Raw genomic sequence first — 25,060 nt, 5'->3', positions numbered from 1 at the left:
TTAAAACATTCAAAACACCACACGTCACTCTCCTTTCTCTTTGTCCTATGGCAGAAAACACCAGCTGAAGAGACATTTGCAAAGCTCCATGCCCCTCCCGAGGCTGACAGTGGGAAACAGCTGGCACCCGGTGACCTGCAGCTTCCGCCCTGGCTCTTCGTCAGAAAAAGAGGAAATCCAAGGAATTTCTATGAAACCAATTGCAGGGCGGAGCACACACATCACAAAAAGTCTTGGAAGAGACAATCTGGGAGGTAAGGAAATTGGTTGATTGCCAATTTTATTTCTGTCACTTTTTATATTCCTTATGAAAAACCTTTTTTAAAAGCATTCAGAGATCACTGTCAGTGGGAGAAAAGAGAAGTCAAAAGCATCCGGTTGCCCAAAGCTGGGTTTTAAGATTCCTGATAAGCACCCAATCAATCAAACAGTGTAAACAGCTCCACTGTCTTCACGTGGATTAAACACCAGGGTTACAGAAACACCACAGTGAAACCAATGCAGCCGAACAGTCGTCTTCGGGCCAAGGGGAGATGGCCACAGCCCTTCTGCGCTTTCTCTAAGAAAGCATTTCCAGCTCTCGGATTCAGGTCCCTGCGCTGCACCTTCGGAGACTGGGCCTGCCTGAACTTCCACCCCTCACCTGTAAATGGGGGCAAGAACCCCAACCAAGGCAAGCCAGGACTCAGACTTCAATGGCAACTATGAGTACTACCTTTTTTTTTGAAACAGAGTCTCACTCTGTCACCCAGGCTGGAGTGCAGAGGCACGATCTTGGCTCACTGCAACCTCCACTTCCTGGGTTCAAGAGACTCTCCTGCCTCAGCCTCCCGTGTAGCTGGGGTTACAGGCATGCGCCACCATGCCTAATTTTTGTGTTTTTAGTAGAAACGGGGTTTCACCATGTTGGCCAGACTGGTCTCGAACTCCTGACCTCAAGTGATCCGCCTGCCTCGGCCACCCAGAGTGCTGGAATTACAGGTGCAAGCCACTGCACCTGGCCCAGAATTCTTTTTAAATAGAGTTTTAATTTTTTTCATAATCTAGTTTATATTTTTAAAACATGACTTTGATCTAAACAAGTTCTTTTACATTTTTTTTTTTTTTTACAAAGTAAAGAGGATCTCCTGCCTCATGGCTGCTACTTCTTTCCAGTAAAATTTAGTCCCTGCAACCTCAATGAAAATAAAATGATCATAGAGATCTATGTTGGGCACAGCTATGTCGTCAAAGCCCTGCTCTGGGTTAAGTGACGAAACACTCCTGATGCTACATCAGTGACAAATCCTCGGAAACCACCAGGGAGGGAGGGATGCTGTACAGACTGCGCAGTATCCCCCAAATTCCTCTGCAGAGGCTCACGCCCCATGGTGACTGTCGCTGGAGATAAGGTCTTTAAGGAGGCAATCACAGTAATATGGGGGCTTAAGGGTGGGACCCTCGTCCAACAAGACTGGTGTCCGCCTGAGAACGGAAAAACACTGAAGACCACACGTACGGAAAAGAGCAGGAGAGACACAGAACGGGAAGAAACCAAAGCTGCCAGCGCCTGGATCATGGACTCTTGGCCTCCAGAACTGTGAGAAAATACGTTTGGGCCTCCCAGTCTGTGGTATTTTGTCACAGCAGCCCGAGCTGACTAATGCAGACGCCAAGCCCCTCCAAAGCCGCGCGGCACCCGTGGCTGCAGCCTGCCATGCTGGTAGATCTACCCTGTAGGGCCAAAAATGCTTCTACCTGCAACTGCCCATCAACAACATCTGCATGGCTGTTTGCAGGGGGGCAACCAAAGAAGAAAGTTCAGTCCCACTGCACCAACCCAGCTGACGGAACAGGGTCCCACATGGCACTCTCCCAACCCGGACAGCAACCCCACTGACTCCCAGAATACAGGGAAGTATTCTGACGCCTGCTGGGGAGCTGAGTGGACCCGCATCCACTCACTCATCCACTCTACCAGCATTTGTCCCAGGGTCCCCGGGTGTGGCGGGAAGCCAGGGTGCCTAGGGCCAGAGGCCACAAACACATTCCTGCTGGGTCCCGGAGGACGGAGGCCAGCCAGGAACAGGGGCGGCATGACCTGCGCTCAGGCAGCAGGTGCCAAGCACTCGCATTTGTTTCCTTTGGAGTAAAGCAAGAGGAAACTGAGGCTCCAAATTCAGATGGCTTTCCCAAAAGCACACAGCCAGAAGGAAGCTGCACCAGACTCCATTTGAGGACTCTTCTTAGACACGACATACACTGCGCATGACGTACGCTGCCTCTCCACATGCAGCTGTACCGTGGAGGAGAAAGTAGAAAAGTGCCACAAGAGATTAAAAAAAAAAATGCTCCTGGGTCTGAGAGAGGGAAGGAGTACAGTATTTCTGTTTTATTTCTACGGGCTCAGGAGCAGAGCAGAACATTCAGGAAAGACATTCATTCTGCAAAACCTTTACTGGGGATATACTATTCGCCAGGCATGCATGTGAAAGAGAAGCCACGTGCCCAGAGGGATGGGAAGACAGCACGTTCCAACCATGAAGTCGGGGAGCAGAAGGAAGCACAGGTGAAGGAGAGCCCATGGGAACCGCTGCGCCAGCAGCAGCAGCGGAGCCCATGCAGCAGGAGCAGGAGCCCACACCTGAGCACTGAGGCACCCAGCCACCTGTCACAATCCTCGGAGGATTGGGCTACAGAGGCCGCACACCCCAGTAACCAACTTCTCCCTGCTCCTAGCAGGCCCTTAAGTCACTGTTGCTGAGCTCCCCTCACCCCCTTAAATATCTCTTTTCCGCCAAGATGCAAAAGGCAACACCATCCTCTAGCATTTGCCCAGCACTATGTGTGTTTAATTTCCTTCCTATTTGCAAGAAGTCATTCAAAATGTAGACAGCATCTCAATAGTTTGCACATGATATGTCTGCACACCTTCGGGTTAGCATCCGTGTCAAAAGTCACCAACGAACACATCACAATCTCTCCATTTCCATTCTCTTGTAAAGGCTGCAGAATGTCTGGCTCAACACTAAGCAGACTTTTTTCTGCAAAATTACAAGGAAACACTGAACAAGGGCAGATGCACAAAATGATCCCCATGACACCTGAACGAACGACTCAGTGTTGAGAGAGCAACTCGTGACCCTTCCCACCCCAGTGGATCAGCGCTGTTACTGACAGCTCAGTATCTACACCCCTGTCTTTCAGAGAACCTTTTCAGTGTTCCTTTGAGGACCTGCCCCGCTCTTCTCTCTGCTGCCACTCTGATGAGGCTGTCCATGAAAGGCCTCCCCTGGCCAACGAGTGGCAGAATCTGGGCCAATCAAACACTCTCCAGGCAACCCAAGCAGTGCCCTAAATACACAGGCAGCCTGCGCCTGTCCACTGGGCCCCCGGTTCAGTCCACCCCAATGCCTCCATGCTCAAAGCCATCCCCACATCCTTCCAATAAAATCTATGTCTGCTGGAGTCAGCCAGAACGGGATTCTCATGTTTTCAACCAAGGACCCAAAGAGTCAACTTACCTCAGTCCCCAGCTTGAAGGGTAAACAAGTTCTGACAGTTCTAAAAGGCAAAAGCCCATCTGCTTAAGGCAAACATTACCTAAATGTAAGGACTTTTTTAATGCCCTAAATTCTGATGGCAACTCCCAGAGAAAAGATTCCCAAAATGGTGACCATGGCAACCTCAACGGCCTGAGTATACAAGTTCCCCAACTGATCAATACAGCCGCAGTTCCCTTCTCTGGGACATGAGTCCTTGAACATCTGATCTAAACACGAGGTATGTTCCTTGTTGCTACACAGGCTGTGCCCTGCAGGCCAGAGTCCATCTCACCTCCCTCGTGCAGTTAAGCTCCACGGAGCTCTCACCATGTGTCCAGTCCTGGACAAGACACTGGGGTTTGGTCCCTGAGCACCTTGAGCCCACGCTGGCGAGAGACGTGCAGTCCCCATCACAGCAAAGTGCACAGGCTACCAGGTGGCGGGCCCTGGCATCGCCAGCAGGAGCCATCGAAATGGCCCTGGGGAAGCAGGATTCTTGAGCTGGGTTGTGAAGGCGTCGGGTGGGTTAAGAAAAGAGGCTTGCCAAGGGGCAGGACTCAGGTGATCCAAAGCCACAGAAGGGGCCCCAGGCAGAGGAAGCAGCCTGCCAGGAACTGTGAGCCTGGTTCCTGGTATCCCATGCAGCAAAGGTGCCATAGGCGGGGCGAGACCACGCTGGAGAGCAGGCAGGGCCACAGCAAAGGGCCTGGGAGTCCAGCGAGGCAACCCAATTTCCATTTCTTTACTTCCTCCGTGACTCCTTCTAAAAAGGCTTAAGGGTGAGGCCAAGGAATTTCAACTTCATTCTAAAAGCCCTAGTGAGTCATTTAAAGGCTTAAGCAGGTTGAGGTCTGGGTAGATTAATATTTTGGGATCTATTTATGGGTTAACCCAGCTGTCAAACGTGAATTGCCACATCATTCTCTGAGACGAGATGTGTGTGTGTGCACGCGGACCGCACTGGCACACACCAAGGTGAGACTCGGGAAAATCGCCTGTGCTCAGTCATCTGAATACAGATACATGTCTTCTGGACACATGAACACCCACAGGAAAGACACAGGGGAACGCACAACCTCTTCATAAAACATCTCAACAGGAGCCTGGGAGTTACCAAACTGTTAACACTTGAAAAGCTACAAAATTGCCCTTTATTTGGAAGAGCTCAATCATTCTTGGGACGGTTGAGTGTGGGGGGACTGTGTGTTGTTGGGTCTTCAGATTTTTTTTAACTAAGAAAGGACTCCAACCTCATGGACATCATAATGGCAAACCAGTTTCGATGCTTCTAGACCCCATCAAGCACAGCTGCGTGGTATTCTATCCGCCAGCCAGGAATGCGCCCACTGGAACAGTCCAGGTTCCAGGTTTTGGTTTACCCACTGTTCCCCATGCCATGGCACCTGGATTGGCAGTGCCCAGAGCCACAGTACCTAAAATGTGGCACCAAAATGGCAGCAGCAGCCTCTCCAGGGGACTCGTCAGCAAGGCAAGTTCCCAGGTCTCACCCCACACCCACTGAATCAGAACTTCTGGGGGTGGAGCCTAGTGATCTGCATTTCCTCTTTTTTTTTTTTTTTTCTGAGACAGAGTCTGGCTCTGCCGCCCAGGCTGCAGTGCAGTGGTGCAATCTCAGTTTGCTGCAACCTCCGCCTCCTGGGTTCAAGGGATTCTCCTGCCTCAAGCTCCCGAACAGCTGGGATTATAGGTGCCTGCCACCACTACTGGCTAATTTTTGTATTTTTAGTAGAGACGGGGTTTCACCATGTTGGCCAAGCTGGTCTCGAACTCCTGACCTCAAGTGATCTGCCCACCTCGGCCTCCCAAAGTGTTGGGATTACAGGCATGAACCACCCGCATCCGCACAGTTATCTGCATTTTAACCCACTCTCAGTTAAAACACAGGTGACCTGAGGTAACCCTGATGCAGGCTAAAGTCTGAGAACCACTGATCCCAAACCTTTAAGACCACTTAGCAGCAAGAAAAAGCTAGAGAAACCACATCTGAACTAGAAAAGCACAAAGGGGTCCAATGAAACTGCAAACTAGATTTTCTCAAAAATGACCCGGACTGCCATGAAATGAACTGGTCAGGATAAACTTGACCAGAACCAAGAGTGCCCAGCTCTAAACAGAAGCTGTTGGAGGAATCTCACATGCAGAGGGCCCAGGCCAGCCAGGAGCCCTGCACGTGGATTAATGGCACAGTGTGTTTTTTTAATAACATCCAAAGCACTTAAAAGAATAACATTTTCACTCATGTATCTCAACAACTTCCTGGAGAGGAAGGCAAAGGGCAGATTCTCTGGCTGGCGCAAAGGTTACACGGTCAGGAGGGACACAAGAGCCACTGAGCACACTGAGCAGGGGCAGGCAGGGTGGGAGGCCCAGGGAGCTCATCACCTTCCTCCAGTTCAGACGCCTCTGCCCAGCTGCCCACATCATGGCGAATCCTAACAGGGAAATCAAGGCAGGAATGGGGGAGGATGTGCATGGATTGATCGATCGGTTGATTGGTTTTTAGTGATAGGGTCTCACTCTGTTGCCCAGGCTGGAGAGTGGTGGTGCAATCATGGCTCACTGCAGCCTCAACCTCCTAGGCTCAGGCAATCCTCCCACCTCAGCCTCCTGAGCAGCTGGGACCATAGGCAGCACCAGCACACCTGGCTTTTTTTGTTTTGTAGTAGAGATGGGGGTCTCCCTATGTTACCCAGGCTGGTCTTGAACTCCTAGCTTCAAGCAATCCTCCCACCTCGGTCTCCTAAAGTGTTGGGATCACAGGTGTGAGCCAATGCGCCTGCCCAATTTTCTTATTCTTATGTCAACAAAGCAGTGTTTCCCCAACCTTGGCATTCTCCCCTAAAAGTTAAAAAACAGATATTCAAACTCTCAAACTCCAAACAAGATACAGCCATCTGCCCCACATTCTGCTGATGCAGCATCGGATCACGAAGTGATTGGCATGGCCCCCAATGTGGACAATGACCATCACCACATACACATTCATACACACATTCATACACTCACACACACACATTCACATTCACACACACATTCACACACATTCACACTCTCACGCACTCATTCAGTCACACACTCGCACATTCACACTCACATTCACACACACGCATTCACATTCACACACGCATTCACATTCACACACTCGCACTCACAATCACACACGCATTCACATTCACACACACGCATTCACACACATTCACACACATTCTCACACAGTCATTCACACATACACATTCACACACATCCACCCACATTCACTCACTTACTCATTCTCCCACACATTCACACATACACACACAATCTCACAAGCATGTTTTATAGGAACAAAATCCACAGTCTGGGGAAATTACATGGATTTTTCTCCCCACCCTACAAATAGAACTGCCAGGGGAACTCTCTCGAATGCGGAATTGTCAAAAAGATTTATATATAAAAGTTTCCAGATTTTCTCTTGGCCAGAAAACAAGTGAGTAATTTCCCTGAGCCCAGCATAGGTTAATAATCAAAGAAGTTCGTTAGGAACTGCCCTGAGCTCAGGCTGCCAGGCGGTTAGTCATAAAGAGCCAGGTGGAATTTGCCTACTCAGGCAATGGGAGGAGAGAGGGAGAGTCACATCCTCACGGAGAAGCCGGTTTCCTACAACACTTGTGGGCCAGGAGTTGGCTGAGCTCCCTGCTGCTCCTGGCTGCCCCCTCCCTGAGGGCCTGGGTCAGACCCCAGGGAACCAGGTATCCTTGCTTACCGAGAGGGTGGTCCCCTCTGGACACACTGGTAGACACACCTCTAGATAATTCCACCAGTTTCCACCTGAAACAGAAGCGTGTACCAGAGTGACCCTTGGTGAGTGCAGATCAGAGGCTGAGGGGGTCACAGAGCTCATCTGACCTGGGGTTCTCAGTCTCAGGATGATGAAGACTCAGGGCTGCCCCCAGCATTGTGGGATCTTGGGCAGCGTCCCTCACCTCCACCTGCCACGTGCCAGTAACAACCACGCCACCCCAAAGTTGTAACAAACCAAAAATTGCCCCAGACATTGCCAAATGTCCTCTTGGGGGCTACAATGCTTGCAATGCATACCCACCCACCCCTAGCACCTTGTTGAAAACTGATCTTGGCCAAACATCTGGTTTTACGGACAGGGAAACTGAGGCCAGAGGTCACAAGGAGAGGCACACTGGCTCTGCTCCCTTGGGTTCTGTGACCTTATAAGGTGGTCTTCAGTCTGCACCTCTTTCTCAGGCTTCTCCTTTCCCTCCTCAGCCTCACCCCTACAGCCTCCCACCCCCTCATCAGTACAAGACACTTCACAGCCCAAGAGACATAGACAGCAAACACTTTCTGAAGGACAGCTGCTATCCCATCACAGACAGAAGCCTGCTGAACTTAAGCCCAAAGTGGACACTGCTAGCGGGAGAGTAAAATCAACCGATTTGGAAAACAGTAGGCAGTTTACGTAAAAAATATACACCAACCACATCTACCAGCCACTCCACTCCTAGGTATCTACCCAAGAGAAATGAAAGCACGTGCCCATATGTAGACTTCTGTGTGAATGTTCACAGCAGCTCTATTTGTAAAAGCCAAGAACCGGAAACAACTCCATCAATATCCATCTGCAGGATAAACACACTGTGGTAAATCCATACAATGGAACATTACTTAGCAATGAAAAAGAAAAAGCTACAGATACACATGACAACTTGAATGACCCTAAAAATCATCCTGCTGATTGAATGAAGCCAGTCAAAGAAGGGGTCCTTTACTGCAGCGGTCCCTAACCTTTTTGGCACCAGGGGCCGGTTTCGTGGAAGACAATTTTTCCAGTGATGAGAGGCAGGGGGATAGTTTTGTGATGATTCAAAGGCATTACATTTATTGTGCACCTTGTTTCTATTATTACTGCATTGTAACATATAATGAAATAATTCTACAACTCACCGTAACGTAGAATCAGTGGGAGCCCTGAGCTTGTTTTCCTGCAACTAGACGGTCCCATCTGGGGGGGATGGGAGACGGCGGCAGATCATCGGGCATTAGTCTCATAAGGAGCACCAAATCTAGATCCCTCATATGTGCTGTTCACAGTAGGGTTTGTGCTCTTATGAGAATCTAATGCCACCACTGATCTGACAGGAAGTAGAGCTCAGAAGGTAACGCAAGGCACAGGGAGTGGCTGTAAATACAGATGAAGCTTCACTTGCTGGCCCGCCCGCCACTCACCTCCTGCTGTGCGGCCTGGTTCCTAATAGGCCCAGTACTGGTCCATGGCCCAGAGGCTGGGGACCCCCTTTTTAATGCATCTTATTTCTATTCAATTCTAGAAAATGCAAACTAATCCACAGTGACAGACAGCAGATGAGTGCAAGCAGACAAGTAGAGGTGGTGTGGGTGGCAAAGGGGTATGAGGAAGTGTTGGGGTCAGGGAATGGTCACCTCCCATACCTCTGTTGTGGCTACACGGGTCAAAACTCATCAAATGGTTAACTTGCAAGAGTTGGAGTTTACTTTTTATGTAAATCACACCTCTGGCTAGGTGCAGTGGCTCACACCTGTAATCCCAACATTTTGGGAAGCTGAGGAGGGCGGATCACTTGAGGTCAGGAGTTCGAGACCAGCCTGGCCAACATGGTGAAACCCTGTCTCTACTAAAAATACAAAAATTAGCCGGGTGTGGTTGTGGATGTCTAAAATCCCAGCTACTCAAGAGGCTGAGGAAGGAGAACTGCTTAAAGCCAGGAACCCGGGAGGCAGAGGTTACAGTGAGCCAAGATCATGCCACTGCACTCCAGCCTGGGTAACAGAGCCAGACTCTGTCTCAAATTTAAAAAAAAAAAAAAAACACACTTTTATAAAGAGGTAGACAAAAATCAAGTAAGTGCAGAAAAAGCATTCCAACTATAAAACCCACCAGAAATGTTCATGGTAACTGTGAGTAATCGTTCACATCACATGAGTTCACACCACCCTCTAGGCAGGTCTGGTTCAAGCAGATGAGGGTGGCTGCAGGTGAGCACACACCCCACACTGCTAGGATGCCAGTGAGTGGGAAGCAGACAGCACAGTCACCACCACACCCCCCACTAAAGCGGTGGAGAGTCTGGCGACACTCGGCATCAGGCCCATGCACTGGATTCTGCCACTTCCGGCTCTGCCACCTTCCTCTGTGTAACCCTGGGCAAATCACTTTGATGCCCAGAGCATCCCTTTCTCCCTCTTTTGCTAATTACAGCACAGGGGGAAAGTAACTTCTATTTACATGTATAAAAAGTTAACTGCCCACTAACATCTCCATTATTAAAATGTCACAGAATTTGTGTGGCTTAAATGTAAGCTGTATTTTCAGCTAGCTAGGATTAAAGGTGGTGCAGATTTCCTAAACTCAGGTGAATTTTCAAAGGCATGCTGTTTGGAAATCCTCCCTCCTCCCGCACTGCGGAACCTGTAATCGCAGGCAGTCAGCTTGCCTCCATGCCTCCTCCTCATGTAATCAAAACCGTCAGTCAGCATCCCAGCCACCACCAACTCTCAGCAAGGGAATAAAAGTGAACCAACAGCTGTTATTTTCTTTATAACCTTGGTGAGTAAAAAACTGAGGGTGAATGTGAGTTTCAAAACACAAACTGAAATCTGCAGGAGAGCTGCAAACTGCAGAGAGAATTCCCCAAGTACTTCTGCAGCCTGATGGGCTGGTTTTTGAAGTTTTCTTTTCTGCTTTATTGAAACATCAAAACTGTAGGTGGCATTACTTGCCACATACCTGAAGGAATATACACTGTTCTACCACAAAGACACACGCAGTTAGTTGTGTGTTCACTGTGGCACTACTCACAATAGCAAAGACATGGAATCAACCAAAATGCCCATCAATGGTGGGCTGAATAAAGAAAACGTGGTACCTATACACCGTGGAGTACTATGCAGCCATAAAAAAAAGAATGAGATCATGTCCTGTGCAGCAACATGGATGGAGCTGGAGACCAATATCATAAGCGAACCAGCAGAGGAACAGAAAACCAAATTATCTCATGTTCTCACTTGAGCCAAACATTGACACAAAGAAAGGAACAACAGCCACCAAGGCCTAGTTGAGGGTGGAGGGTAGGAGGAGGGAAAGGACTGAAAAACTACCTATCAGGTACTGTACTTACTATGTGTGTGATGAAATAATCTGTACACCAGAGCCCCATGACACACAACTTACCTATGTAACACACCTGCATGTGTACCCCTGAAACTAAAAGCTCTTTTAAAAAATAAAAATAAAAACCCATGGGTGGCTGGTGTCCATGGGTCCTGAGTTCGAATCCTGCCTCTACCACCTTCAGGAGTGGGTGGATTCAGGCAAGGTTTTAAACTCTCCAGGCTGCAGGCTCCTGACCTGCCAAATGAGAGTTCTACCACCTCTGTCTGGCAGTGACCAGGATAACAAAATGACACTAAAGGGCACCCAGCCCTGAACATGGCATCCTGAGTGTCGTCCCCAAACACTCAGGCGGCAGGTGCTATTACGGATTTTACTCAGTGAGGGGAAGGGAAGAAACCAGGAGGATAGTTCAGGAAATGTTCCATAGAAATTTCTGGAATCTGGAGCAGGAGCAGCTGTCAGAGATGCCTGCAGGCAATGGTGTCACTTACAAGGCAAAACCGCACCGGCTGCTGCAGTAGAGCTGTGCCCCAGTCCAGCGGGATGCCCCCGACTCCTCCGCCAGCGCTCCCCTGCCATCACCATCCAGACTCCTGCCAGCTTCTCACTTATCCTCCTCACTCTTACGTGTTCTCGTCCTAAGCACAGATTCATAACTAACGTCTGAATAAAACCACAGGGGACAGGGTGACAGGGACAAAAACTCCTTAGTTGGTCGGCACACAAGACACTCAGCAACTGCCCATCTATTGATGACAAGACAGATTCTGGGCAGCTGCTTCATTCAGGCCTGTGCAGGTACTGACGCTCAGCATTAAAGAGACAACTCACGACTGCAGAGCAGTCACCCAGAGAAATGGCAGGAGCTCCTAAGTCAGGGTCGCCCCAGCGCAAGCGTCACCGGCTGCCCACAGGCTCCAGGAAGAGACTCAGCAAGTGGCCACCCCAGCTCCAGCTCCCTCCAAACTCAAGTCCTGCGAGAGACGATAATGTACACAAGACTGGAAGGAAAATGCACAGAAATAAACCCTGCCCATACCCTGTGGGCAGACAGCCGAGGTCTCTATGTCACCTGCTCTGCCGTTCAGTTCCCAAGGCTCCAGCCCTCATTCTCTCCCAGCTTTGCAAACCATCAGCACAGGAAAGAGGATGAACATGGATGTGAATGAGGAAAACAAGAGTGTGTGCTTCGCTTTCATGTGTGGTTTTGCATCTCACTGGCCCTGCCCGTATAGACCCTGCTTCTGGCAGCTCCTAACCAAGAATGTTCCCAGTGGAACCCTATTTTCAAAACAAGAAACTGTTGGACAAATAAATTCAAGTTTCTACGTAAAATTCTGAATTTTATGTCCAGACAACCCCCAAAAGACAATGTCATAGTCACCACGGTTCAATTTTTTTTTGAGACAAGATCTCACTCTGTCACCCAGGGTGGAGTGCAGTGACGCAATCATAGCTCACTGCAGCCTGCAATTCCTTGGCTCATGTGATCCTCCTACCTCAGCCACCCAAGTAGCTAGAACTAACGGCACTCGCCACTGTGCCTAGACTGGTCTCAAACTCCTGGCCTCAAGCAATCCTCCCACTTCGGCCACCCAAAGTGCTGAGATGACAAGCACGAGCCACCGCATCCTGCTTCAAATTTTTTAAAATACTGAAACTCAAGCTAAATAAATAAATAAATAAATAAATAAATAAATAAATAAATAAAAATAGGGCCAGGCACAGTGGCTCATGCCTGTAATCCCTGCACTTTGGGAGGTCGAGGTGGGTGGATCACCTGAGGTCAGGAGTTTGAGACCAGCCCAGCCAACCTGGGGAAACCCCATCTCTACTAAAAATACAAGAATTAGCTGGGTGTGGTGGCAGGTGCCTGTAATCCCAGCTACTCGGGAGGCTGAGGCAGGAGAATCACTTGAACCCAGGAGGCAGAGGTTGCAGTGAGCTGAGATCGCACCATTGCACTCCAGCCTGGGTGACAGAACAAGACTCTGTAAGAAGAAAAAAAATTAAAACAAAAAATAAAACTTAAAAAAAAAAACTCGGTATCTGGATCTAACACAAATTATGTAACAAGAGCCAAGGTAACAGTAACCATGGAAAATGGGTCTTCTAAACACACATTTCTGGAAACGTTGACTGCAATGAGCTCCCTCCCTTATAACAGCCCTGATGCTGTTCGCACAGCTCAGACCCCCCGGTCACCAGCATCTCCATCCTGCGTGGTAACAGCTGGGAATCAAAGCACTCCCGGCCAGGCGCAGTGGTTCACGCCTGTAATCCCAGCACTTTGGGAGACCGAGGTTGGCGGATCACCTGAGGTCAGGAGTTCGACACCAGCCTGGCCAACATGGTGAAACCCCATCTCTACTAAAAATATAAAAATTAGCTGGGTGTAGTGGCATATGTCTGTGGTCCCAGCAACCCAGGAGGCTGAGACAGGAGAATCGCTTGAACCTGGGAGGCAAAGGCTGCAGTGAGCCGAGATCACGCCACTGCACTCCAGCCCGGTCGACAGAGCGAGCGAGACTCTATCTCAAAAAAAAAAAAAAAAGAAAAGAAAAAAAGCCAAAAAAAAAGCACTCCCCTCCCCAAGCGGGATCCATAATCAGGAGTTCCTATCGTCCAATAAAAGGTCTCCCAGCCTGCTTTCGGGGGCTGTCAAGGATCACCCACCATTCGGCCTCCTACCCTGCTCCTCCCAGGTTGAAGAGACTGTTCCGGATGCTCCAGTCATAGTACCCACTGGCCTGGAAAGCCGGGAAAGCCCTCCGGACGGCTACCTGGCTTCCAGGATCTCTCCCTGGACTCCGCCCATCCCCCAGGCCCCTCCCACACAGCCTTGTGTGGCTCAGATCTCTATGGTATCAGTGGCTACTGGGTGAGATCTGAAGGGCCCTGAGTGTCCCACACATCTGCCTGTTCTCCCAGCTTCAAAAACTGGGCTCTGCCCAGTGCAGGGGCTTGATAAAATCTGGTCTATTGATTCTCACATTTAGCCATTTCCCCTACTAAACAAAGTGAGTATAAACTTGGTCCTCCCACCACCATCCCTCAAAATAAATATTTGCCATTGCAAAGCCACCAGAGAAATCCACACATGCACACACCACCCTTACTCAATCCATGGCCCCGCGTGTCCTTCCTGGCTCTGGCCTTGTTTAGCACTGGCCTTTGTGGAGGGGGATGGGCAGCTCCCAGGACACTGTCCCGGAACAAAGAAAATTACTCCTTGAGTTGGCAACACTTAGTTTTTTTTTTTATTTTGTGTCTTCAGCATAATTGCTACAAACAACAGAAACTGAATAATGCAATACATAACTATGAAGGCCGTAACACAGTTTAGGTCCAAAATACAGAGTGAATTCCCTTTCAAACACCAACACAGATCCAGTGGGTTATCTAAAACCCAGCACAGAGATGGATTGGGGCTGCTTGGGGCTCAGCCAGAAAGAGTCCCCCAGTTGACAACTGACTTCTGCTAGGAGCCAAGGAGAGCCAAAGGGGGCCCCTGTTCCAGTCCCAGGGGAACTGTGCCCTCTTCCTGGTGAGGGATTTCGCTTATACAGCTCCATTCACAGCCGTCATTATTCAACTCACAAGGAATGAATAGCCTGCAGATGATCCAAAAGTTTAAAAACCTAATCTCTAAGACAGTGCTGGAAATGCATTAGCCATGCAAATATTTGTTTATGAACAAACAACTGAAAGAATGAAACTCAGCAGAGGGAGACAAACGGCCATCCTGAGTGTCATAAAATGAACCTTGAAAGCACTGAAAGGTTTCCCAGGTAGCGGCTGCTGGGCTGAAGGAGCGGCCTCACGAGCAGCTACATCCAACCCACAGAGAGAAAGAGACACAGCCCAGCATACACCCGACAGAAATGAAGCCATAAGGGCACCAAAAGGCAAGCTAGAATCTGCACAGTGGTGCTATTCATGATGGCCCCAAAACAGGCAGCCACTCAAACACTGACAGCCCCAAAACAGGCAACCACTCACTGACAGCCCCAAAACAGGGAACCACTCAAACACTGACAGCCCCCCCAAACAGGCAACCAAACTCTGACAGCCCCCAAAACAGGCAACCACTCAAACACTGACAGCCCCCAAAACAGGGAACCACTCAAACACTGACAGCCCCCAAAACAGGGAACCACTCAAACACTGACAGCCCCAAAACAGGGAACCACTCAAACACTGACAGCCCCCCCAAACAGGGAACCACTCAAACACTGACAGCCCCAAAACAGGCAACCACTCAAACACTGACAGACCCCCCAAACAGGGAACCACTCAAACACTGACAGCCCCAAAACAGGCAGCCACTCAAACACCAACAGCCCCCAAAACAGGGAACCACTCAAACTCTGACAGCCCCAAAACAAGAAACCACTCAAACACTGACAGCCCCAAAACAGGCAACCACTCAAGCACACATCACAGGCAGAAGAGACCAATAAACAGGGGCTACAATTTCTAACCACCCTCAAGGCAGATGAGTCTGTGCTGGCCACTGAATTGGATGCTGGTACTACAGTTTGTGAAAACTTTCTCCTTTATAACTCGGGCAACTTTCTCTATGTTATGTGTCAAAAAAAAGAGAGTTTGAGGCTGGGTGCAGTGGCTCAAGTCTGTAACTCTAAGACTTCAGAAGACCAAGGCAACATAGCGAGACCCCATCTCTACAAAAAAATTTAAGAAAAAAAAAAAAATTGGTCGGACATGGTGGTATGTGCCTGTGGTCCCAGCTACTTGGGAGGCCGAGGCAGGAGGATCGCTTCAGGAGGGCACGGCTTCAGTGAGCCATGATCATGCCACTGTACTTCAGCCTGACTGACATTCAAGACTGTCTCAAAAATTAAAAAATAGGTCAGGCACGGTGACTCATGCCTGTAATCCCAGCACTCTGGGAGGCTGAGGCAGGTGGATTGCTTGAGTTCAGAATTTCAAGACCAGCCCAGGCAACAAGGTGAAACCCCGTCTCTACTGAAGATACAACGAATTAGCCAGGCATGATGCACGCCTGTAGTCCCAGCCACTTCGGGGGCTGGGAAGATCACTTAAGTCTGGGAGGTTGAGGCTACAAATGAGCCCCAATAGTGCCACTGCACTCCAGCCTGAGCAACAGAGACCCTGTCTCAAAAAACAACTCATAAATAATAAAAAGTTCCAAGAAAGAGTTTGAAGTCGTCTCAATTCCACCAGTTCCAAACCCAAACTTCAAGTACTACATGAACACTCAGAGACCCAGGCTTGATTGCTGAAGCTAAAATTACGACAATGTTATTCCCCACCAATCACACCATCCCCTCCCAAATCAGGTTCACCAGCCTGAACTTCCAGCAGGAGCAGTGTCGTCAGAACAGGAGCAGATACTCGATCCGGGCTCACAGCAGCACCTCAGACCTTCCAAAACAACAACAAAGCGGGGGCAGACAGCCTTCCGGAAGTGCCCTCTCTGGAAAATATGCTGGATTCTCCCCCACTGAAAAGGGCAGCTCGATGCACAAACAGGATGGACGTTCAGGGCAATCAGCTCTTTCCAAATCGATTTCTTTTTCATTACATAAGCTAGCCAGCACTTCCGACAATACCAATCCTGCTGAAGGGTACCATCACACGATGGGCATGCCCCCAAGGTGACATTTAAGAAGTGAAAACTCTTTCCTGAAAAAAGGGTAGGTCTTGTGGCTATTTGTTGCAGGCATTCATATACATTTTTTTTAATGTCTAACTTCTGTCTTCCAAGTATCCTCAATACTATAAGTCACTATCGGCTAAAACTAAAACGTGTTGAATTGAAGCTACATTTACTTTCTAAAGATACCGCTCTGCCTTTAAGACTATTATCTGAGTGAGAATAGGGTAACAGTAGTTTTGTCCTAAGCTGGAAATCAACATGGTTATATTTACTAGAGCCTGTTGAATGTTGACATTTCTCCAAGACCAAACATAAATCATTTGTGAACACGGCCAGTAATTATTTGAAATTCTTCTCCCAGAACCATGAAAAGTGTTTTCCCACCCTTTAAAAAAAATTCATAAAGGAAATAAAAAGCTTCTAACCATGATGCTAATGACAACCAGACGGCATGAGCAGTTTTAAAGATTAGACAGTTGCTTGTGTAGAAACACTGTACAAATACTCCAACACTGCAGCCCAAAAAAGACAATCCCCATCAAACAGCGGGAGAAGTGTGAAATTTGCAAATGAGCCCCTGGTTAAACAAAAACACCAATCTGTTCCCAGAGAGCTCAGGGTGGCCACCTGTTCGGGGCTGGTGGCAAGTTCTGGTTACCAACGGAAGAAACAATACTGGAGCGAGCAGCGACGGCCCCCTCTCGGGCCCTGGTCCCCACCCTCGAGCCTATATTTAGTCTGCTCTTTATGGAAAATGCCCCAACCTCGCACACAAACAAGCTATCTGGCTGGTTATTCAAAGGGTCCATCAACGATCTCTTCTGCAGGGGGTGGTATTTGTTTTCCTTTCCTCCCCAGGCCTCAGACACGAGCACGATACCCACTTCTGGCCATGGTCACTTGTGAAAAAAGCCCTGGGAGAGAGAGGGACTGGACCCAATGGACAATGCCAGCCCTGCCTCCAGATGGTCATCACTGCATCTTGGGAAAGACAGTGGCCCACACTATGAAATGGGACCCCCAAATCCCCCTCAGCCCCTCAGAAGCACAGAGCTTCCAGAAGGCCAGGGCTCACAGCAGCACACACAAAGCACTTGTACCCCTGAATAAAAATAACAGATGCTGCAAAGATTAGAGATTAACATCTGTAGAGTGCATTTTGTTTCTCGGAGAAAGGTACTTAACAAAGGGAAGGAATTATTTAGCTAAGCACCAGATCAGAACCTCAAACCCTGGATTTTAAAAATAGCTAAGCCTCATCCGCTTTGCCAGACTCAATCACTTAAGCTAAGGACTCGAAGGGTCTGGAGGATTGGGATGGGGGCAGGGAGGGGGACACAGGTTTGCTAGAGTGTACAGAAACATGAGACAAAATGAAATCGGTGGTTAAAACAAGCCAGAGTGAGACTCACAAACTATAAACACCTGCAGGGTACACAGGGAGAAAAACGGATGCAAAATAAGGGATTCTCATCTTAACAAAATAAAATGCCTGGTTTAGGCAAAAAACAAGAGGTGGTAGCAACAGGGCTGCAGGTTTTGATTTGAAGGTTCCTGCAGCTGCCCCCACTGCTTCTCTCCCTTCTGAGTCACTTCCTTCAGGCTCCTCCAACAGCTCTTTTAAGCTACTAGTAACATCTAGATCCTGTCTTTTACAGAAATGTGCTTTCAGCTTGGAAATATTGGTAACTAAATGTGTCATCTGCCAAATTATACAATAAGTGAATATTGAAGAACCCCATCTAAATATACATGAGACTACATTAAAAAGCAACAATCTCCAAAAGACAAGAAGGAAAATCCACAAAACCACAGACCGAGACTAGAAGGAAATGGACATCAGCTGTCTCCACCTCCAGACCAGATTCTCTTGGCAATGGCCATCTGCCATGCCACCATGTCGCAGAAACACAGCCCACTGGCAGATGCCCCTGAGAGCAATAACTGAAGCACACCCTGAGAATGGCCCCACATGGCAGGTGCACCTGAATGTGTGTTCGCGGTTCTGAGCTAAGGAATCCGGGAGTGGCCAACCCGGAGATTCATTCCTTATCTATGAGGAACATCTAAACCCCCAGCCTGTCCCATGGAAAGCAGGCCATACAGGGTATTGAGGTTCTTTGATTGGGGTTAAAAGAAGGTTGCTGGGTGGTGGCTGTTTGGAGGAATGTGTTAAGTGGAAACGCTATATAAACTGCACACTTTCTGAAAGCAGGTAGCAGCGCTTCTCTTGCCCAGGCCGCCATGGGACCGCTCTGTACATAAATTCCCCTAAATAACCCTTTGTCTTTTGTTTGCTGGCTCTAGGTCTCTTCTCCAGTCTCTTGAACCCAGTGCCAACCCTAATGAAATTCAAAGGAGTCCAGGACGACAGACCCAGCATTCAGCTCCTTTTCAAATAGCATCATGGAGATCACATGAACACCAGCTTGATACCATTCGGATCTGGTTTAAGTCCCTCCTCCACCACGCTTAGCCTGTGTGACCACAAGCAACTCCCTGAGCAGCTGGCCTTCAGTGTCTTCACCTGCAACCTGCAGGAGAGGCTGATGAAACCTTCTCACCTGGCTACAAGCACAGCAAGGAAGAAGAAGTAATGGCCCAGAGATGATACCAAGTCAACTGGAGCTGCCTTCCCTCTACAGCAATGCTTCCTGAAGTGTGGTCCCTGGACCAGGGCATCTGCATCCTCAGGACACTTGTTAGAGAGGCATATTCTTGCATCCTGCTCCAAACCCACAGAACTAGAAACTTGGGAGGTAATAGGAAGGGCCGGCAATCTGTTTCCACCAGCCCTCAACGTGACCTGACACACACAATGTGCTCTCAGTGTGACACCGAAGATACTACATCATGGCAGTGACACAGGCTGTCACCCGTTTGTCCTCTTAATATTGATTCTATGTCTGAAATTCACTTACACCAAACATAAACACCAACCTGTTGTAGACAGGTGATCTGAAAAAGCTGCCAAGATTTAGCAAGCAAATCTTTTGCTTCCCCTACCTACAGTAAAGAAAATTTCACTTCCATCCCAAACACCACACGATACTGAGTTCCCACCAAGCCAGCCCACCAAATCCAAAAGGTGTCGAACCCTAACTTCTGTGCTCTGGGGACGTTTCAAAATGCCCTTACTTCTGCAGCGCATAAACACTGTTGATCCGACCAAGAAGGAGCTTCTGAAAGGACCCTCTGGCAAGTCACCCAGTCAGCCAACAAACAATCCTCAGGCATCCTTCGAGGGCCAGACGTGATATATCAAACCACTGAGGATACAACAATAAACAAGCCCCGACATCTGCCCTCGACCAGCTTCCAGACCTCCCAACCAGCTTCCAGACCTCCCGACCAGCCCCCAGACCTCCCGACCAGCCCCCAGGCCTCCCGACCAGCCCCCAGGCCTCCCGACCAGCCCCCAGGCCTCCCGACCAGCCCCCAGGCCTCCCGACCAGCCTCCAGGCCTCCCGACCAGCCTCCAGACCTCCCGACCAGCTTCCAGACCTCCCGACCAGCCTACAGACCTCCCGACCAGCCTCCAGGCCTCCCGACCAGCTTCCAGGCCTCCCCGCTAGAGTGGGATTAAGTAGGTGAGCCAAACGGGGAGGGCAAAGAGCAGGAGGGCCTTAATTCTGGCAAGGCAAGGCTGGTCATGAGTGACACCAACACAGACCGGGCCTCGCATGGTGAGCAACAGGCAGAGAAGGCAGCATCTCAAAGAGCACCTGCACCACGGCTAAGAGGCATGAGTAAGCCGGACTCACAAGGAACGCCCGCATGGTGGAGGCCCCGGGTGCCGGTAAGGTACGAAAGCTCACCTGGAAGCAACTAAAAGCCAACTGAGTGTTATTTTTAAGGAGGGGACTGCAAACCTGCTGCCTTCCATTCAACTTGAAGGATTATGAACATGGCCAATGGTGACAAAGAAACATGACACTTATCGGCAGCAGGAAGAAAATGTTTGTTTCCCTAAACATGCATACCCGCATCAACCGGACTAAATACACTTCCACGTGAAAACAAACGCTTCTGGAAGTTTTGCCACAGTCAGTTGCTTTACAGAGAATACTTTTGGTTCTTTGGGGCCTTCTCAAATCCTCTTGCCTTAGGTGGCGGAAACAAGCACGGAACGCTTTGCACACACGGCCTATGGGAAGTATGAATAACAGGGGCTCCGCTTCTATCTCACACCGCGACAGAGGGCCAGAGGTGAGGTCGGACGGGCCCAGCTCACCGCTCTTGCACAAGTGTCCCAAGCTTGCTGGGCCTCAGCAGTGCATCTGTGTACAGGATCGCCGCAGGATGAACTGAGATGAGGCACATCAGACACTCCGCACTCTGCGGGGCACAGATGCTCAACAGAGCAGCTGTATCATGGGACAAAATGGGGAACCCTGACCCACCTTCCCAGGTCCCCCAAACACTGGGGCTCCGATACTACTAAAGGGTCCTGGCATCTCCCTGTGAAAATGCCCTTAAGAAGTGCAGGGCAGGGTTCTCCCACCAAATGCCAGGCCAGGCCAGGCCAGGCCAGTGGAGAGCTTGGGTTTCCTCTCATCGGCCACCTGGTGGGGATGGAGGCTTGAGGGCTGGCTGAGGGCTCAACCTCAGAGGAAGGCCAACCTTACCAGCGATGCCCGGGAACCTGGGAATCGCGCTGCCTGGCGGAATGAGCTGGCTGGGGTATCACTCACTCACATCACGGTCCTGCTGCTGGCAAGCTGAATTACGATGTGCGACTGCTAAGAGAGGCTTTATCCTTGAAAGAAGAACAAGCTTTATTGAACAAGAAAGGCAGTTGATTCATCTACCTCGACGCCATCAACCCCAGATGGAGTTTTCTAAAGAGAATCAGAGGGCAAACTAACACACGCAGTTCAGATTGGAGGCGAGATGGGTCTCAGGCTCATGGTGGCTGCAGAGGCTCCGGAGACGACACAGCTGTGTGGCTACGTTTCACAGCACCCCATTCCCCATAGGACATCCCAGAAACCTGATCAGATAAATCTGGAACAATCAGCAATGCTTCCTTAAACTCTAGCAATTTGGGGGTGGGGGGAGGGAGGAATAAACCTCTCAATGTACAAAATAAAAATTGGGGAAAAAAAAAAAAAACAGTTCTCTCCTGATAAGCTAATGTTTTAAAACAAGACTGAGGGCAAAATCACATGTAATCCCATGCCTACAAACAGGATTATGGATCTGTTTTTATTTGGGAGCCTTGGTGAGCCTTTCAACTAAAATATATTTCATCCATCGTTAAGAGATTTTCCAACCCAGACCCACTTCAACTCGCTCTGAAATGAGCATCAGCCAAAACATCCTTCCCTTGGACAAGGCCGCACCTCACTCCAACAGCAAAAATTCCTGAAGATGCCAGAAAACAGTGAACTTTTGAGTAGGGTGCAGCCAAATGTGGGAATATTGTGCCAACAAGAGAAACCCTATCTTCAAAAGCTCTTCATAACATTAAGAAGTGCCCACATCATGGTAGTCCAGAAGCTTTGGAAGTCAGACCCCAATTTTGTGTATGTACATATGGAGAAAGGGGGGAAAAACAAAAAAAAAACAAAAAACCCTAGCTGGAAATCATCTAAAATGTGGCTAGTTTTCTGTCTGGTGGGACAAGTGACTTTTTGAGCCATTTGTTGTGACGTGCACCTGCTGTTCTGATTGGAAATGGTTAGACTTTAAAACCTCCAAGGTGCACGCACAGGCAGCTCCTTGCGGGGAGCCCTCTGCAGTTACTGTGATGTTCCAGCGCAGGCTGAGTTGCCAGCACTGGGTTTCTGCCATCCACAAGCAGTCTGGAGACTGAAACTCCATTCAAATGACCCCTTGGTTCAGATCAGACTTTAAACCACTGCAGTCAAATGTTCAGGAGACCATTATCCCTCCCTGAACCTCCACCTGCTTCTCCATAAAATGAGGATAACAAGCCACCCACCCTCCCTCACAGGGTTGGTGACGTCACACAATGAGACGACAAATGCAAAAAGATTTCTGTTAAAGTTCTACAGAAATGAAAGGTGGTATCACTATTGATCACAGAAGAACATGCAAAGAACAGCAGCATGTCTGAGTGGTTCTTCAGCCTCACTAAATTAACTCAGCTCCACACAATGTAGACATCGCTATTTCTAAGAGAAAAATAACAGCATCACCCCAGTTCCAAACAGGATTCACCCAATGATTCTAAGCCTTATTAAAAATGACAAGGATCCTGGCCAAGAAGGGGCCTAAAATCTCAAATCATAAAGGGAGGCTCATGCTGTCAAAAACCACCATCATCTAGGAACGACTTTTTTTTTTTTTTTTTTTGGTTTTTTTTTTTTTTAAGGAAGAAAGGAAAAGGCAACCACATCCTCTTTCTAGAAAGTCAAACTGCTTTGCTGGAAGTGCTTGAGCCCCAGAGCTCAGCTTCAAGAATGGGAAATAAAAACGAGGTGCTGTGAATCCCACTCAGCTGGAGGTCTTCACACAGCAACAGAGGCTCTCAGCCAGGTGCCTTCAATATCTGACACCGGCTTTCACAGTATTTCATCAGACTTCTGCGGATGCTGCCAGACGAGCACCGTGCAGCCTTCACAGCTCCCGTACCAGACGCAGAGCTGGAGCTCTGAAGGAGCCTTGCTGCAACACCACTCAATCATCAGCAGAGGGGTGCAGGTCCCACCGCCTCTCACCACGAGTCATGCAGAGGCAGACAGAGCCCCTCTCTTGAGGAATTCACAGAGCATCTTAAGTCACCAACAAGGCAGCCAGGTGACCTCATGGGAGACAGATACACACAAAGGGCCAGGACCCCATAAAGCTGGAGCTCCACCTGGATCCTCCCCTGGAATTAGCAAGTCCCCCAAGGGTATAGTCTGCCAGTCAGCCAGCCTGGCTGGGACATGGTTCAAGTCTACAGGGCTGCCAAATGCCAAGGGCTCAGCAACACAACATCCACTTTCTCCACCTAAATGCCCAAGTTTCAAACCAAAACACTTCAGGGTTAGTAGTTCAGACTGCGTAGTGCCAAGGCAAAGCCTCTCTGTGGGCTGATACCCTCTCCCTCACAGAGGGAGGAGGCTGGGCAACGCCAGCACCAGGCTTTCAGGCACATTCCTGCCGGCCTTGAGCCATTCTCAATGTTCCTCAATAGAGATCTTACCGGCCAGTCTGTATTATGGACAAGCCACTCCGCAGGCTTTTTACCATCACTGGCCAATAGCGCTGACAGGGGAGAAAGTGCTGATCAACTGTGGCTAGGATATGACTCCACACTGCCCACACACATGCCACCTGGTGCCCCAGGTGAGTCTTGGCAGGACCAAAGGGATGAAGCAAGGAAATAATTCAGCAGCCTGGAAACAGAGAAATGAGAGCCACCAGAAATCCAAAGGGCACTGTCCCGGAAGGCAGACTGCTGTTGCAGCTCTCCCGGAAGGCCATGGCCCTGCCTGACATGCAGAGGGAAGCGGGGGGTTCTGCCCAAGTAGCCTGCCCGCCTTAAAACCACAGCACCCTCCACTTCAGTGGCCTCCAAGTGCAGACATACGAAAGCGAGACCCTTCCGCTGGAGGACGCCCTGCCCTCCTGGTAGGGTTCTTCCTCTCATCCAACCCAGGACTTCTGGTTGGTACAAAGCACACTACCGGGGTCAGCGTCTGCACAGGGGCAAATGGAGCTGCATCTGGACACGATGCTCCCGCGGCTGGGGCTGGCTCTCGGCATCCACCAAGTTCAACTGCACCCCTGAATTGAGCAAAGACACTAAGGAGAGCAGCCCCGCACCGCCCAAACACGCCGGCCCGGGCCTCGCCCCCCGAGGCAGCACTTCTGCAGAACACGTCTTCAATGTCCAGCAAGACGCCCAGGCCTGGCAACCTGTCAGGGGTCGGGTGGCGCCAACCCCTCTAGCTGCCCCCCGGCGTCTGCTGGGCCGGGACGCCTGGGCGGCCCAGGACGCTGAGGCACCGAGCCACTTTCCCGCAAGAGAGACTCTATTGTCCATTATCAAATTAACGCTGACGATCCATCTTCCTGGCGGAGCTCGCGGCGCGCGGGGCGCAGGCGACGCTCGCCGGCCTTGCAAGGCAAGCAGCGCCGCAATGCTCCCTCGGCGGGGCAGCCGCGTGCCCCGGCCGGCGAGTGTGGACACCCGCACGCACACAGCGCACACCCCCGCCGCGCCGCGGGCGTCCGCGCCTTCCCGAGGCCCCAAGGCGGCCCGGCCCTCACCTTCGATGGCGATGACGTGCTCCCGGATCTGGTTCTGCAGCACCGGCTCCTCCACGCGCTCCAGCAGCTCGTAGATGGAGTAGATGTTGGGGTGGACCGACTCGAAGCGCTGGATCTCGGCCCGGATGGCAGCCGAGTTGGCCAGCTGCTGCTGGTAGTTCATGGTGCAGGCGCCGCGCCTGGAGCCACGCGCCCCCCGCCGCCGCCGCCGCCCCGCGCCCCGGGGCCCGAGGGCCGCCGAGCCCGGGGCTCCGCAGCCCCCGGGGAGCCGGGCCCGCCAGCGGCGGGCGGAGGAGGCGCGAGAAGAAAGGCGCGGGCGGAGCAGGCGCGGGGCTGGCCCGCGGGCTCAGTTCATGCCCGGGACGCGCGGCCGGCAAGCGAGCGGGCCCCGGCGTCCCGGGTCAGCGGGCCGCCCGCGGGGAGCGCGCCCCCATGGAGCGCGCCGCGGCGGGCGCGGCCGGCCCCGGAGGAGGCTCGCTCGGGCGCCTTCCTGAGCCGCAG

The 25,060-nt window shown here is 50.4% G+C and overlaps 1 protein-coding gene across 3 annotated transcripts in view; it reads right to left on the bottom strand.

Annotated features, from left to right (window-relative positions):
• Nucleotides 1–24,722, bottom strand: part of AGAP1 (ArfGAP with GTPase domain, ankyrin repeat and PH domain 1) — a 642,723-nt gene extending 618,001 nt beyond the window's left edge. For all 3 annotated transcript variants that reach the window (XM_007966740.3, XM_007966741.3, XM_007966743.3), the window contains exon 1: nt 24,560–24,722. In XM_007966740.3, coding sequence (XP_007964931.1) covers nt 24,560–24,722 — 163 coding nt within the window. The remainder of the gene's footprint in view (nt 1–24,559) is intronic.
• Between the last annotated feature and the right edge of the window lie 338 nt (nt 24,723–25,060).

Source organism: Chlorocebus sabaeus, chromosome 10 (assembly GCF_047675955.1).
Source record: "Chlorocebus sabaeus isolate Y175 chromosome 10, mChlSab1.0.hap1, whole genome shotgun sequence".
In the NCBI taxonomy this organism is placed as follows: Eukaryota; Metazoa; Chordata; class Mammalia; order Primates; family Cercopithecidae; genus Chlorocebus; species Chlorocebus sabaeus.
Note: the sequence above shows the minus strand (reverse complement) of the source record. Positions and strands in the feature narration are given on the sequence as shown.